At 49.4% G+C, this 16,382-nt stretch overlaps 1 protein-coding gene across 1 annotated transcript; it reads right to left on the bottom strand.

Moving 5' to 3' along the window:
- Positions 1–366: 366 nt before the first annotated feature.
- Positions 367–15,889, bottom strand: LOC123750202 (coiled-coil domain-containing protein 1-like). The gene is made up of 3 exons (XM_069331629.1): positions 15,876–15,889; positions 10,626–10,817; positions 367–1,651 (listed from the first exon to the last, which is right to left on the bottom strand). Exons 1-3 carry the CDS (start codon positions 15,887–15,889, stop codon positions 367–369), a joined length of 1,491 nt encoding a protein of 496 aa, XP_069187730.1.
- Between the last annotated feature and the right edge of the window lie 493 nt (positions 15,890–16,382).

Raw genomic sequence — 16,382 nt, 5'->3', positions numbered from 1 at the left:
TGTGATTATAATATAATTAGATATAGGATTTAAAGATTATAAGTAGTAGTTGATAGTACCACTGATTCTTATTAAGGATTCGATTTATAATTCCTACCGGAAGCGATTAATGTTCCAATAATAGTTTTTTAATTAAGAAATCCTTCTAGAAGCTTCTGGATCCTTGAGAGATTATGCACTAAGTCACGTAGGCATCTATAGGGCCCTATGGCGTACGTGGTCATAGTGACATTGTCATCCAGGATCAAGATGTATAATGAATCTATAATGATTCGGATTTGATTTTGATATGATTTGATATGATTTTGATATGATTTTGATATGATATAGATATGATATAGAAATGATATAGAAATAATACATTTCTTAGATGATTATTAAATATTGTGGGTAAAAATTTCCCACTTGCAGATCGTCGTGAAGATCATGCAGGTCGTCGTGTAGTTCATGTAGGTCGTCGTGAAGATCATGCAGGTCGTAGTGTAGATCATGCAGGTCATCGTGTAGATCATGTAGGTCGTCGTGTAGATCATGTAGGTCGTCGTGTAGATCATGTAGGTCGTCGTGTAGATCATGCAGGTCGTCGTGTAAATCATGTAGGTCGTCGTGAAGATCATGCAGGTCGTAGTGTAGATCATGCAGGTCATCGTGTAGATCATGTAGGTCGTCGTGTAGATCATGTAGGTCGTCGTGTAGATCATGCAGGTCGTCGTGTAAATCATGTAGGTCGTCGTGTAGATCATGCAGGTCGTTGTGTAGTTCATGCAGGTCGTCGTGTAGTTCATGCAGGTCGTCGTGAAGTTCAAGCAGGTCGTCGTGAAGTTCATACAGATCGTCGTGTAGATCATGCAGGTCGTTGTGAAGATCATGCAGGTTGTCGTGAAGTTCATGCAGGTCGTCGTGAAGTTCATGCAGGTCGTCATGTAGATCATGCAGGTCGTCGTGAAGATCATGCAGGTCGTCGTGTAATTCATGTTGGTCGTCTTGTAGTTCATGCAGGTCGTCGTGTAGTTCATGCAGGTCGTCGTGTAGATCATGCAGGTCGTCGTGTAATTCATGCAGGTCGTCGTGTAGATCATGCAGGTCGTCGTGTAGATCATGCAGGTCGTCGTGTAGTTCCTTCAGGTCGTCGTGTAGTTCATGCAGGTTGTCGTGAAGTTCATGCAGGTCGTCGTGAAGTTCATGCAGGTCGTCGTGAAGATCATGCAGGTCGTCGTGTAGATCATGCAGGTCGTCGTGTAATTCATGTAGGTCGTCTTGTAGTTCATGCAGGTCGTCGTGTAGTTCATGCAGGTCGTCGTGTAGTTCATGCAGGTCGTCGTGTAGTTCATGCAGGTCGTCGTGTAGTTCATGCAGGTCTTCGTGTAGTTCATGCAGGTCGTCGTGTAGTTCATGCAGGTCTTCGTGTAGTTCATGCAGGTCGCCGTGTAGTTCATGCAGGTCGTCGTGTAGTTCATGCAGGTCGTCGTGTAGTTCATGCAGGTCGTCGTGTAGTTCATGCAGGTCGTCGTGTAGTTCATGCAGGTCTTCGTGTAGTTCATGCAGGTCGTCGTGTAGTTCATGCAGGTCTTCGTGTAGTTCATGCAGGTCGCCGTGTAGTTCATGCAGGTCGTCCTGTGTTCCTCGTGCTTTGCATCGAGTGGAAACTTTTCTGTTTGTGGTAATTTACGAATACCAAGTATAGTATAGGTCCTTGAGATGAGCCGTTCTGACGCTTCCACTTACCGTAGCCCTCTATGTCATGTCTTAGAGGTATTCTCTAATCCAGCTTAGCATCCTAGTACATCCGCTTGAGTCTTAAGTTTGTTTTATAAGTTTGTATTAAGTAAGGTATAAGTAAAGCTGTATCAAATGCATTCTGGCAGTCCTGGAAGAAGACCAGCCTACTTTTCCCTCCTGAGGTCTGTTGCCATGTCCTGTGAGGGAGAAGGGGCGAGGATAGAAGAGGGGAGAGAAGGTTAGAGGTGAGGGGAGAGAGGGGTTGTTAGGAGGGGGGAGGGACCTGGTCTACCCACACAGGATATTGGCCAGGCCTCAGCTGCTTCCTTCGTGAACTCACCAGACAATTCTTCACTATTTTTCCTTACTTAAATCCCCCGCTCTTTTATTTAGTTTTGTTTAAAGTATTATATTTGTTTTTTGTTTTTTGCTCCTTTTGTTTAATAACAAAAAATGGGAATTGAAATTTTAATTCTTTTTAATTCAACTTTATTGTTTTTTTAAGTAAAAATCTCGTTTTACTTCATACCAATAATTTTAAAGCAAAACTGGAATAAAAGGGCAAAAATATAATGTTTCTTATGGTATTATGTCTCATCTAGCCACAGGAGTAGACTCTTCGAAATTAGTTACTTCCAGGATTTAAAGTGATGTCGGAAAACCCAACACCATTTACTGATAGTCAATACAATAATTTGATAATATTGCTTCTGTTTGTGTTTAGTGTTTATTCCCATAGAAGACACAGTGGAAATTTCCTCTCATAGAAAACATGAAATTATTGCCACTTCACTATTAAATTCACGAGATATTTTTTTTTTTTATTTATATAGATATATACAAGAGTTGTTACATTCTTGTACAGCCACTAGTACGCGTAGCGTTTCGGGCAGGTCCCTGGAATACGATCCCCGCCGCGAAGGATCGTTTTTACAACCAAGTACACATTTTACTGTTGAGTTTAACAGAGGCTACAGTTAAGGCTTTGCTCCCAGTAAAACCTCCCCGGCCAGGATACGAACCCATGCCAAAGTGCCCGCAGAATGCCAGGCGAGTGTCAATTCTGTTGGGAATTATTCTTAATACCTTGATCTCGGGACTGTAAACATCATCTCACTTGAATTAACTTAATTATTAGTACCAAAATAGATTAAATGGGACCTTTCTACCACTTATTGACATCTGGACAAGAGAGCCAGGGTGTCAGTGGAGGAGGGGAGTCAGCCATTGTTAAATTAAGTCGCTGGAGTAAATTTAGCTCCTGTAACTTTCTTGAACTAAGTGTTATAAAGAGTAAATTAGTGCTTCCATTATCAACACGCAGTCATCATCAAAACAAGGAAAGTGTCCAATTCCGAAATCTTTTCTTGTCGTTCCTGGCCAGTAATGTTAGGTAGATAGGATAATTCCGGTTAGGACATGATACGGCGACAAAATCCAGGTAAATATTCCTTGGTCCTTATCTCATAATCAATATAGCAATATTTCCTCTAATATAGCCCCGGTCATATATTAGGATTCCTGTTATTACTTGTGAGTGTCTGTAGACAGATGGAATTGAAGAAGCATCACTAGTACTCCAGTACATGAGCTGGAGGCCAGCCACACCCACAAAGTGGATCGACTGGCTTATTCATCCGTATTCATACTGGTTGTCAATGATATAACAACAATACGATAAGGCCTTCCCATTTTAGTTAATATATGTAGTCTAATACTGCAGTGAATGTTTAAGAATCAATAATTTTGATTACCTAATATAATTTATTAAACCCCCCAGAATGTTTAAGGCGAGCAATTTGCGAGAATTTTAAGAAATACAGTCCAATTTAAGGGGGGATTAGATTCAAATATGCCAACAATGAAAAATGGTTCGATTTCAATCAAACTTTTTTGACGTGTTGTATATGAAAATGGGTTTCATCTAGTTCATCCCCCTCCCCGCTCAGCTCGTTGTCGCCGTGTGGGGGCTTCGTGGGCGGCTGCCGGAGTATGATGCTCCTTGGGACAGTCCTCTGTCCTTTTCTAGCCTTGTGCTCCTGCTGCCGTCCTCTCCAATTCTGCTGGGCATCTTTTCCTTTTCCTTCTGTTTCGTTTTTCTTCCCCCTCTTCTCCTATCTGCTTGCCGTTTCCTGCCGACCTTTTGCTCGTTCTGGTTCTTCCCTTGGACTACTTCTATTTCGACGCCCGGGTGCTTGAGGAGGCATACTCTTGCACCCGTAGAACTGTAGTACCCGACGTCGAGAGCGAGGGGAACCTTTTATTGTCAATCTCCCTTTCGTCACTGAACCCGATCTCGACGGACTGTCGGTTTCTTAAGGTGGCGTTTGTGGGGCGTATACTCACGACGCACCCCTAGGAGGCCCCGACAAGATCGGCGATAGCTTCTTGTTGGGTGTCCTGCCTCTAATTGTGGCTCCATGGTGGGTGTGGGGGCACATTCGTGAATGAATTCTTCTTTTCATCAAGATGATAACCCCTGTTTCGGCTGCTTCTGGCTTACCTTCTCAGGCTCGTGGGGTGGGCGACCAAGCCCCCGAGTCGGTCCGTATTGGAAGACCGGGCTCTGTAGCCTCCCTGCATTGGGCCCCGACCTTGCTCCTCCTTTGGCCTCTCTGACTCCTTCCCCTGGCTCCCCTCCCTCCTCTGTGGTTGGGTCGAGCCCCAAGCCCCCAGTGGTGACTACCTCGTCCCCTGGCGCGGCTCCTTCTCTAGTTGTAACTACTGCGCCTTTTAACCCCTCTCTCTCTGGGGGTTCTCATCGCCGTCCTCGTCACGGCCGCCCTCGCTCGATTCCTTCCAATTCTGCTACCTATCAAGCCTTGTTTGGTCCCGCTTCGTGGGCCAAATATTTTGATCTCCGCTTGGCTGCCTTATCCTGCCTTGGCGAGACCCCCGTTCGGGTCTCGAAGAACGCTCAGTTGAATGCCAGTGTTGGCACTATTTTGCTCTCGCCCCATGTTGCGACCGGTGTTCGGGACCTGCGCGACTGCCACGACGATATTCGACATATCCTCGCTGCCCAGGGCCATTCTATTCTCCAGGTGGACACGTTTACTCGTCCCCCTCGTGGTAGTCGCCGTCAACCCCTCCGGGTTGTGAAGATTACCTTTGATGGTAGGACCCTTCCACCCTCTGTCATTCTTGCTGGTGCCAGGTGCTCTGTCCAGGAGTACATTCCTTCTCCTCGGCTCTGCAACAAGTGCTGGAGGTTTGGGCATGGTGCCCTCCGCTGCTCCGGGACTGTCTCTCTCTGTCCTTTGTGTGGTGGCGAAGGTCACTCTAAGTCGGAGTGCACTTCTCCCCAGGCTCGTTGCCTCAACTGCGGTGAGGCCCATCCTACCTTCTCCCGTGCGTGTGTCCATTACAAGCTTGAGGCAGCCGTCCTCAACCTGAAGCACCGGGAACGTTTATCTTTTCCTGAGGCGAGGCGCCAGGTTCGCCGGCTCCCGCCTTATGCTAATATCTCTTATGCTCGTGTGTTGCGCTCTTCCTCTCCTCGTCCTTCCCGCCTTCCTCAGACTCACAACCGTTTCCGGGCCTTGGACCCTGATGCACCCACTGCCCCCTCCTCTGTTCCTTTGGGTTCTCTCCCGAAGGATCCTCCTCCTGGTCCTCTGTCTGGGGTTCCCCTTCCTTCTACCCGGTCTGTCGTGTCTTCTGTGTCTTCTTCCTCGTCCCCCTCCGATCCTCCTTCCCATCCTCTTCCTCCATCTATCGGCTCTCCCTACCGCCTGTCGGTGCGGGCGGATGTCCATCGCTCTCCTAACGGCCGTCGTGTGTGCTCTCGTTCGGCTTCTCCTGTTGAGACACTGGAATCCGTTGCCCGGTACGTAGTTGCTGGGACACCGGTCTCTTTAAGTCAGAAGCGTAAGCCTGGCTCCGCTCCTTCCTCTTCCCCGGCGGGTAAGAAGGCTTCGCTTTCTTCCTCAGCTCCTCCTTCTGGCTCTGTTGCTCCTTCCCCTCCCGTTTCAGTGCTTGCGCCCCCTGTTCCTGCTATGGAGGTTTCTTTGGCCCCTGCTTCCCTTTCGGTTGCTGCTCTTGCTGGGGTGCGCTCCCCTCTTTCTACTCCCCCTCTTCCTGCTGCTGTCCTTGACTGCTCCTCTCCGTTGTCTCCTCCTCTTCCTCCTCCGGACCCTGCCCGCCCACCTCTGATCTGTTCTCCCGTTTCCTTCCCTCCGTCTTTGCTCAGTTTACCCATGCCCCCTAACCCTGACTTTGCTGACCCTGATCCCGACCCTGATATTCTTTAACGTGCTCTGTTGCTCTTTCGCCTTTGTTTCTTCCTTGTTCTCTGTTTTTGTCCTTTCTCTTCTCGTCGTTGTCCATTCTTCAATGGAACGTTCGAGGTTATTACGCCAATTTCCTCGAACTCCAACTTCTGATTTCGCGGTTTTCGCCCCTTTGTGTCTGTCTCCAGGAGCCAATGCTTGGTGCTCGTCCTGGTCGTTTTCGTGGCTATTCCTTTCTCTCCCCCCCCCCCCCCCAGCCATTGCTGGGGCTTCCAATTCTTCTGCTCTCTTGATTCGGGCTGATGTTCCCTTTGTTCCTTTACTTTTTCCTTCGCCTCTCCATTGTTCTGCTGCTCGTATCTTTGTGGGGAAATGGTACACAGTTTGTTCCATTTATCTCCCCCCGAGTGTCCCGCTCTATCTTCCTGATTTGAAACACCTCCTAGACTCCTTGCCGGAGCCTGTGCTCCTGCTGGGTGACTTCAATTGTCGTCATTCTCTTTGGGGTGACGTTCTGACGAATACCCGGGGTCGCCTCCTTGAGCCGTTTCTCCTCTCTTCTTCCCTGTCTCTTCTTAATTCTGGTGAGCCCACTCATTTGGACTCTCGGACTCGCACCCTTTCTTGTCTTGATCTTTCTCTCTGCTCTTCTTCTCTTTACTTAGATTTCATGTGGCAGGTTCTTGACCTCCATGGAAGTGATCATTTCCCCATCCTTGTTTCCTTTTTCTCTTTTCGCCCTTCCCTCTCTTTCCCTAGGTGGCAGTTTGCTAAGGCAGACTGGACCCTATTTACCCTCAGTGCTGCTCTCTCTGACCTCTCCCTTCTGCCTCTCTCTCGCGCTCTCCTCCTTTTTCATGACACTGTCTTCAACGCTGCCCTCCGCTCTATTCCTCGCTCTTCCTCTCGGGGTCCACGGAAGTGCGTTCCCTGGTGGAATGCGGACTGTGCTCGGGCTGTCCGCTGTAAGCGTGCAGCCTGGAAGAGGCACCGCCGTAGGCAGACGACCGATTCTTTTCTTTTCTTTCGGAAAGCGAGTGCGGTGGCCCGTAGGGCCATCCTTACGGCTAAACGTGAATGTTGGGCATCTTATGTCTCAACAATTACGTCCGAGACCCCTCTGGCCCAGATCTGGAAGCGTATCCGCAAGATAGCGGGTAAGTTCGTTCCCGATGTTTCACCGGTCCTTCACCTCCGTGATACTCTTGTGGCGGACCCGTTGCAGGTCGCTTCCGAACTGGGTTCCTACTTTTCTTCTGTTAGCTCTGGTCTTCATCTTCCCCAATCTTTCCTTCTTCGTAAACCTGTCCTTGAGTCTCGTCCTTTAGATTTCTGCACTCATCTTCAGCTTCCCTATAATGATCCCTTCTCTCTCTCTGAACTTCGTTCTGCCCTGGCCCTCTGCGGTTCTACGGCGGCGGGCTCCGATGGTATTCATTATGAGATGCTTCGCCATCTCCCTCCGAGCACGTCTCAGTATTTACTGAGTCTGTATAATCGGATCTGGGAGTCGTCGTCAGTCCCTGAGGACTGGCTCGATGCCGTTGTCCTCCCTGTTCGCAAACCGGGGTCTCTGGGTACTTCCCCTAAGGACTTTCGCCCTATTGCTCTCACAAGTTGTGTCTGCAAACTCTTTGAACGTATGGTTAACGTTCGTCTGATGTGGTTCCTGGAACACCATCACCTCCTCTCCCCTTCTCAATTTGGTTTCCGCAAGTGCCGCAGCACGACAGATGTCCTGGTGAACTTGGAGGTCTATATTCGTACTGCTTTTGCTGCGAAGACCTCCGTTGTTGCCGTCCTTTTTGACCTAGAAAAGGCTTACGACACCACTTGGCGTTATCATATCCTATCTCAACTTCATTCTTTTGGCCTTCGTGGTCATCTCCCTCTCTTTCTCCGCAGCTTCCTCTCTCGTCGTTCCTTTCGGGTGCGCCTTGGTACCGCTCTCTCTCCCTCTTTTCAGCAATACGAAGGTGTGCCCCAGGGTAGTGTTCTGAGCACTACTCTTTTTCTGGTTGCCCTCAATGGTCTTCTTTCCTCTCTTCCTTCTGGTGTCTTCTCCGCTCTCTATGTCGATGATCTTACCCTTTGTTGTCAGGGTGATGATTCGCCTCTCCTTCAACGCCGGCTTCAACTTGCAATTGATGCCGTGTCGTCTTGGGCCACAGGTCATGGCTTCAAGTTCTCTACTTCTAAGACTTGTGCCATGACTTTTACGCGGAAACGGGTTGTTCTTCGTCCCTCTTTGTCACTTTATGGTCATCCCCTTGAATACAAAGATTCCGCGAAGCTTTTGGGGTTATTCCTTGACACTCGTTTGTCTTGGTCTCCCCATATCTCTTACCTCCGTGTTGAGTGCTCTAAGGCCCTTACCCTCCTTCGGGTCTTGTCCCATACTTCTTGGGGGGCAGATAGGCGCACTCTCCTTGCTTTACATTCCTCTCTCGTCTTGTCTAAGCTCGATTATGGTGGCCCTGCTTACTCGTCTGCTTCTCCTTCTACTCTTCGCCGTCTTGATGCTTTGCACCATACTGGGTTGCGCCTCTGTTCTGGTGCCTTTCGTTCGACTCCCATCCTTAGCTTGTATGTTGACACTGGCTTCCTGTCTCTCCAGGACCGCCGTGATCGCTACTGTCTTCGCTATCTTGCGCGGTCCTTGCAACATCCTTCCTCTCGCCTCTGTCGTGCTTTAACTTTTACCCCTCCTGCGGTTCCTGTTCCTCTTCACCACCTCCCTCTTTCTGTCTGGTTATCTCGCCTACAGGATTCTCTCTCCGTTCGTATTTCTGATGTTTCTCCTCGTGTTGTTCCTTCTTTGCCCCCGTGGAGGGTCCCTCTTCCGCGGTTTTGTACTTCCTTGAGCCGTATCACTAAAGCTTTTACCCCTCCTACGGTTCTAAAACGCCTTTTCCTCGAGCACTTTTCTTCTCACTCCCGCTCCGTTTCTGTCTTCACCGATGGGTCTAAGTCAGCGGACGGTGTTGGCTACTCTGTTGTTTTTCCTGATCGCACTTGTATGTGTCGCTTGCCTCCGGAGACTAGCTTCTTTACAGCGGAACTTTATGCTATTCTCTATGCTCTTCGTCTCCTGCTTTCTCGTTGTCAGTCTTCCTTTGTGGTTGTTGTTGACTCTCGTAGTGCCCTCATGGCTCTCGGGTCCTTTAATCCGGTTCATCCAGTAGTTGTCGAGATCCAGCATTGGCTGTTTCTCGTTCACAGTAAATTTAAGTCGGTTGAGTTTTGTTGGGTTCCCAGTCATATTGGTGTGTCTTTAAATGAGCGTGCGGATGCTGCCGCTAAGGAAGCTGTCCGCTCTTGTCCCATCTCTCGTAAAGGCATTCCGTATTCCGACTTTTACCCGGTTATCCATTCCTCAGTCCTTACCCGTTGGCAGGCTTCTTGGCTGTCTGTTACTGGTAACAAGCTACGTACTCTTAAATGTTGTGTTTCCTCGTGGCCGTCCTCCTTCCACCGTAACCGGCGGTGGGAAACAGCTCTGGCGAGGTTGCGTATTGGCCATACTCGCTTAACCCATGGTCACTTGATGGAGCGCCGCCCTGCTCCTTATTGTCCTAGTTGCATTGTCCCTCTTACGGTCGTGCATGTCCTTCTTGAATGTCCTGACTTCCAGGACGAGCGTGTGTCTTGCTTTCCGACCGCCCCTCGCGGTCACCTGTCCCTCGATAGAATTCTTGGTGACTCGGATACTTTTGATATCATTCGCCTTATGCGTTTTTGTTCTCGTATTGGCATCCTTGGTGATATTTAGCGCCCTCTGATTATTTTGCGTATTTGATGGTGCTACATAGCCTTCCCGGTTTGGTGCCTTCTTTTGATAATTACTTACTTACTCATCTAGTACATGTCTCATCATCGTAGCATAAATCGGAAGGGAGAAAAAAATATTGAATGTGTCAAAAAATTTCCAAAAGGATCAAAAACATCATAAAATTTGCAATCGAAATATATAAATACTAACGTAAATATAAATTCTATATCTCACAAGTCAATTTCCCACATGTCAAATGTTGATTTATCTTATGTTATACACACCTGTGGTCCCCGGGGCCCGGGACACACCTGTGGTCCCCGGGACACACCTGTGGTCCCCGAGATACACCTGTGGGCCCCAGGGCCCTGGACACACTTGTGGTCCCCGGGGCCCGGGACACACCTGTGGTCCCCGGGACACACCTGTGGTCCCCGAGATACACCTGTGGGCCCCAGGGCCCTGGACACACCTGTGGGCCCCAGGGCCCTGGACACACCTGTGGTCCCCGGGGCCCGGGACACACCTGTGGTCCCCGGGGCCCGGGACACACCTGTGGTCCCCGGGGCCCGGGACACACCTGTGGTCCCTGGGGCCTGGGACACACCTGTGGTTCCCGGGGCCCGGAACACACCTGTGGTCCCCGGAGCTCGAGACACACCTGTGCTCCCCGGGGCCCGGGACACACCTGTGGTCCCAAGAGCTCGGGACACACCTGTGGTCCCCGGGGCCCGGGACACAACTGTGGTCCCCGGGACACACCAGTGGTCCCCGGGACACACCTGTGGTCCCCGGGGCACGGAGACAGGATTCATCAAGCAGTTTCGAGAATACTCATGAATCTCTTCTAATCTCGTCCTGGGTGGTTGCTTCTGGATTCCAGTCCGCCCTCATCAACAAACAGTCCGTCCTCATCAACAAACAGGCCGTCCTCATCACCAAACAGCCCGTCCTCATCAACAAACAGTCCGTCCTCATCAACAAACAGGCCGTCCTTATCAACAAACAGGCCGTCCTTATCAACAAACAGCCCTTCATCATCAACAAACAGTCCGTCCTCATCAACAAACAGCCCGTCCTCATCAACAAACAGTCTGTCCTCATCAACAAACAGGCCGTCCTTATCAACAAACAGCCCGTCCTCATCAACAAACAGCCCGTCCTCATCAACAAACAGTCCGTCCTCATCAACAAACAGGCCGTCCTTATCAACAAACAGGCCGTCCTCATCAACAAACAGCCCGTCCTCATCAACAAACAGGCCGTCCTCATCAACAAACAGGCCGTCCTCATCAACGAACAGCCCGTCCTCATCAACAAACAGCCCGTCCTCATCAACAAACAGCCCGCCCTCATCAACAAACAGGCCGCCCTCATCAACAAACAGGCCGTCCTCATCAACAAACAGGCCGTCCTCATCAACAACCAGTCTGTCCTCATCAACAAACAGGCCGTCCTTATCAACAAACAGCCCGTCCTCATCAACAAACAGCCAGTCCTCATCAACAAACAGTCCGTCCTCATCAACAAACAGGCCGTCCTTATCAACAAACAGGCCGTCCTCATCAACAAACAGCCCGTCCTCATCAACAAACAGGCCGTCCTCATCAACAAACAGGCCGTCCTCATCAACGAACAGCCCGTCCTCATCAACAAACAGCCCGTCCTCATCAACAAACAGCCCGCCCTCATCAACAAACAGGCCGCCCTCATCAACAAACAGGCCGTCCTCATCAACAAACAGGCCGTCCTCATCAACAACCAGTCCGTCCTCATCAACAAACAGGCCGTCCTCATCAACAATCTGGCCGTCCTCATCAACAAACAGGCCGTCCTCATCAACAAACAGGCCATCCTCATCAACAAACAGGCCGTCCTCATCAGCAAACTGTCCGTCCTCATCAACAAACAGGCTGTACTCATCAACAAACAGGCTGTCCTCATCAACAAACAGCCCGCCCTCATCAACAAACAGGCCGCCCTCATCAACAAACAGGCCGTCCTCATCAACAAAGAGGCCGTCCTCATCAACAACCAGTCCGTCCTCATCAACAAACAGGCCGTCCTCATCAACAAACAGGCCGTCCTCATCAACAAACAGGCCGTCCTCATCAACAAACAGGCCATCCTCATCAACAAACAGGCCGTCCTCATCAGCAAACTGGCCGTCCTCATCAACAAACAGGCTGTCCTCATCAACAAACAGTCCGTCCTCATCAATAAACAGGCCGTCCTCATCAACAAACAGGCCGTCCTCATCAACAAACAGCCCGTTCTCATCAACAAACAGCCCGCCCTCATCAACAAACAGGCCGTCCTCATCAACAAACAGGCCGTCCTCATCAACAAACAGCCCATCCTCATCAGCAAACAGGCCGTTCTCATCAACAAACAGCCCGTCCTCATCAACAAACAGCCCGTTCTCATCAACAAACAGCCCATCCTCATCAGCAAACAGGCCGTTCTCATCAACAAACAGCCCGTCCTCACCGACAAACAGCCCGTCCTCAGCAACAAGCAGCCCGTCCTCATCAACAAACAGCCCGTCCTCATCAACAAACAGGCCGTCCTCATCAACAAACAGCCCGTCCTCATCAACAAACAGGCCGTCCTCATCAACAAACTGCCCGTCCTCATCAACAAACAGCCCGTCCTCATCAACAAACAGCCCGTCCTCATCAGCAAACAGCCCGTCCTCGTCAACAAACAGGCTATCCTCATCAACAAACTGCCCGCCCTCATCAACAAACAGCCCGTCCTCATCAACAAACAGCCCGTCCTCATTAACAAACTGCCCATCCTCGTCAACAAACAGCCCGTCCTCATCAACAAACAGTCCGTCCTCATCAACAAACAGGCCGTCCTTATTAACAAACAGCCCGTCCTCATCAACAAACAGTCCGTCCTCATCAACAAACAAGCCGTCCTTATCAACAAACAGCCCGTCCTCATCAACAAACAGCCCGTCCGCATCAACAAACAGGCCGTCCTCATCAACGAACAGGTTTTCCTCGTCAACAAATAGCCCGTCCTCATCAACAAACAGACCGTCCTCATCAACAAACAGGCCGTCCTCATCAACGAACAGGTCGTCCTCATCAACGAACAGCCCGTCCTCATAAACAAACAGCCCGTCCTCATCAACAAACAGCCCGTCCTCTTCAACAAACAGCCCGTCCTCATCAACAAACAGGCCGTCCTCATCAACAACCAGTCCGTCCTCTTCAACAAACAGGCCGTCCTCATCAACAAACAGGCCGTCCTCATCAACAACCAGTCCGTCCTCATCAACAAACAGGCCGTCCTCATCAACAAACAGGCCGTCCTCATCAACAAACAGGCCGTCCTCATCAACAAACAGGCCATCCTCATCAACAAACATTCCGTCCTCATCAACAAACTGTCCGTCCTCATCAACAAACAGCCTGTCCTCATCAACAAACAGTCCGTCCTCATCAACAAACAGGCCGTCCTCATCAATAAACAGGCCGTCCTCATCAATAAACAGGCCGTCCTCATCAACAAACAGCCCGCCCTCATCAACAAACAGGCCGTCCTCATCAACAAACAGGCCGTCCTCATCAACAAACAGGCCGTCCTCATCAACAAACAGCCCATCCTCATCAGCAAACAGGCCGTTCTCATCAACAAACAGCCCGTCCTAGTCAACAAACAGCCCGTCCTCATCAACAAACAGGCCGTCCTCATCAACAAACAGGCCGTCCTCATCAACGAACAGGTCGTCCTCATCAACGAACAGCCCGTCCTTATAAACAAACAGGCCGTCCTCATCAACAAACAGGCCGTCCTCATAAACAAACAGCCCGTCCTCATCAACAAACAGCCCGTCCTCATCAACAAACAGGCCGTCCTCATCAACAAAGAGGCCGTCCTCATCAACAAACATTCCGTCCTCATCAACAAACTGTCCGTCCTCATCAGCAAACACGCTGTCCTCATCAACAAACAGCCTGTCCTCATCAACAAACAGTCCGTCCTCATCAATAAACAGGCCGTCCTCATCAATAAACAGGCCGTCCTCATCAACAAACAGCCCGTCCTCATCAACAAACAGTCCGTCCTCATCAACAAACAGCCCGCCCTCATCAACAAACAGGCCGTCCTCATCAACAAACAGGCCGTCCTCATCAACAAACAGCCCATCCTCATCAGCAAACAGGCCGTTCTCATCAACAAACAGCCCGTCCTCGTCAACAAACAGCCCGTTCTCATCAACAAACAGCCCATCCTCATCAGCAAACTAGCCGTTCTCATCAATAAACAGCCCGTCCTCATCAACAAACAGCCCGTCCTCATCGACAAACAGCCCGTCCTCATCAACAAGCAGCCCGTCCTCATCAACAAACAGCCCGTCCTCATCAACAAACAGCCCGTCCTCATCAACAAACAGGCCGTCCTCATCAACAAACTGCCCGTCCTCATCAACAAACAGCCCGTCCTCATCAACAAACAGCCCGTCCTCATCAACAAACAGCCCGTCCTCATCAGCAAACAGCCCGTCCTCATTAACAAACAGCCCGTCCTCATCAACAAACAGGCTATCCTCATCAACAAACTGCCCGCCCTCATCAACAAACAGCCCGTCCTCGTCAACAAACAGCCCGTCCTCGTCAACAAACAGCCCGTCCTCATTAACAAACAGCCCGTCCTCATTAACAAACTGCCCGTCCTCGTCAACAAACAGCCCGCCCTCATCAACAAACAGCCCGTCCTCGTCAACAAACAGCCCGTCCTCATTAACAAACTGCCCGTCCTCGTCAACAAACAGCCCGTCCTCATTAACAAACAGCCCGTCCTCATTAACAAACTGCCCGTCCTCGTCAACAAACAGCCCGTCCTCATCAACAAAAGCTGATGACGGAAGTGCTTGTCTCGAGTATGTCCATAATTACTAATATGGAAATACTTCACTAATGAATATGGAAACCAAAAATTTCCAATAGAACCTATGGACCTAACCTAACCTATACCTAAATTTGCTGATATATAATAATATGAAATTATATATGAGAAAATATATATTTTGAAGTAATAACATTTTAAAATTGATGAATGCGTCTGTGGGTTAGTGCAGTGGACGGCATGACTTTTGCTTGAGGACGGGTGACCTCCAGAGACACATACCACAAGTCTTCTCTACAACACAACCTGTACCAGCAGTGATTCTCCGCAGGCGAGTCTCACTTCAAGAATCTAAATTCTCTCTGTCTGGAAAGGCCAACCACTTAGGCTGAACGGTAGAGCGACGGTCTCGCTTCATGCAGGTCGGCGTTCAATTCCCGACCGTTCAAGTGATTGGGCACCTTTCCTTCCTCCCGTCCCATCCTAAATACATATTCTGACCCCTTCCCAGCACTATATAGTCGTAATGTTTGGCGCTTTCCCCTGAGAATTTCTTATCTGTCTGTAATTTAATTATAATGATATTAGTTCATTGTTTCGGGGGGACAGGAAGCCAGAGTGTATTCTTACACGTTAGGCTTATATCGTGGTCCCACCCCCAACCCCTAAGGTCGAATTACTGACCCTGCCCAGGATGCAACCCCACAACTAGCTGAAAAACTCCTGGGGTACCTACTTACTGCTAGGTGAACAATAGCATTAGGTAAAAGGATATGCGCCCAACCATTTCTCTCCCGCCCAGCTTTCGAACCCGGAAATCTCGATTATGCGTCGAGAACAAACCCGCCGATACTACCGGGACCCTACATATATTTACATGACATAAGTATTTTATCAAAATACAAGACAATATTACAGTGAAAGATCCCTAAGCATCACCGGTCCTATGGCCAAGTTAATAAGGAATAATGGCATTATAAAGAATAAGAATTAATACAACGAGGTAAACCTCTCCTGTTAACATGTTTTTGGTATTCCTTATATGCATCAGCTGGTGTAAACCGCACGTGATTGGTCTGAACCGGTAAGGTCAAGGGATGAGAAGTAGACCGTCGCCTTGACCCCGGTCATGTTAGAAGGGCCAGACTTACCTTGACTCGGTCATGTTAGAAAAGCAAGACTTGCCTTGACCCCGGTCATGTTAGAAGGGCAAGACTTACCTTGACTCGGTCATGTTAGAAAAGCAAGACTTGCCATGACCCCGGTCATGTTAGAAGGGCAAGACTTACCTTGACTCGGTCATGTTAGAAGGGCAAGACTTACCTTGACTCGGTCATGTTAGAAAAGCAAGACTTGCCTTGACCCCGGTCATGTTAGAAGGGCAAGACTTACCTTGACTCGGTCATGTTAGAAGGGCAAGACTTGCCTTGACCCCGGTCATGTTAGAAGGGCAAGACTTACCTTGACTCGGTCATGTTAGAAAAGCAAGACTTGCCTTGACCCCGGTCATGTTAGAAGGGCAAGACTTACCTTGACTCGGTCATGTTAGAAGGGCAAGACTTACCTTGACTCGGTCATGTTAGAAAAGCAAGACTTGCCTTGACCCCGGTCATGTTAGAAGGGCAAGATTTAGAATGTCCGCACGAATGTCTTGCATCGATTGTAAACAAATACTGACCGGCATCTCACGGTCGCAAGTGCTTAGTGACTCTAGGTTCAGGAGCCATGTGCATCAAGCAGGTATGGTAGTAATTACGACACTCTTCGTTCTGGTCGCCTTCTTGGCGATCAGATTT

The sequence above is a fragment of the Procambarus clarkii genome, chromosome 26 (assembly GCF_040958095.1).
Source record: "Procambarus clarkii isolate CNS0578487 chromosome 26, FALCON_Pclarkii_2.0, whole genome shotgun sequence".
Taxonomy (NCBI): Eukaryota; Metazoa; Arthropoda; class Malacostraca; order Decapoda; family Cambaridae; genus Procambarus; species Procambarus clarkii.
The sequence above is the reverse complement of the archived record's forward strand: the minus strand, read 5'-3'. Positions and strand labels throughout refer to the sequence as shown.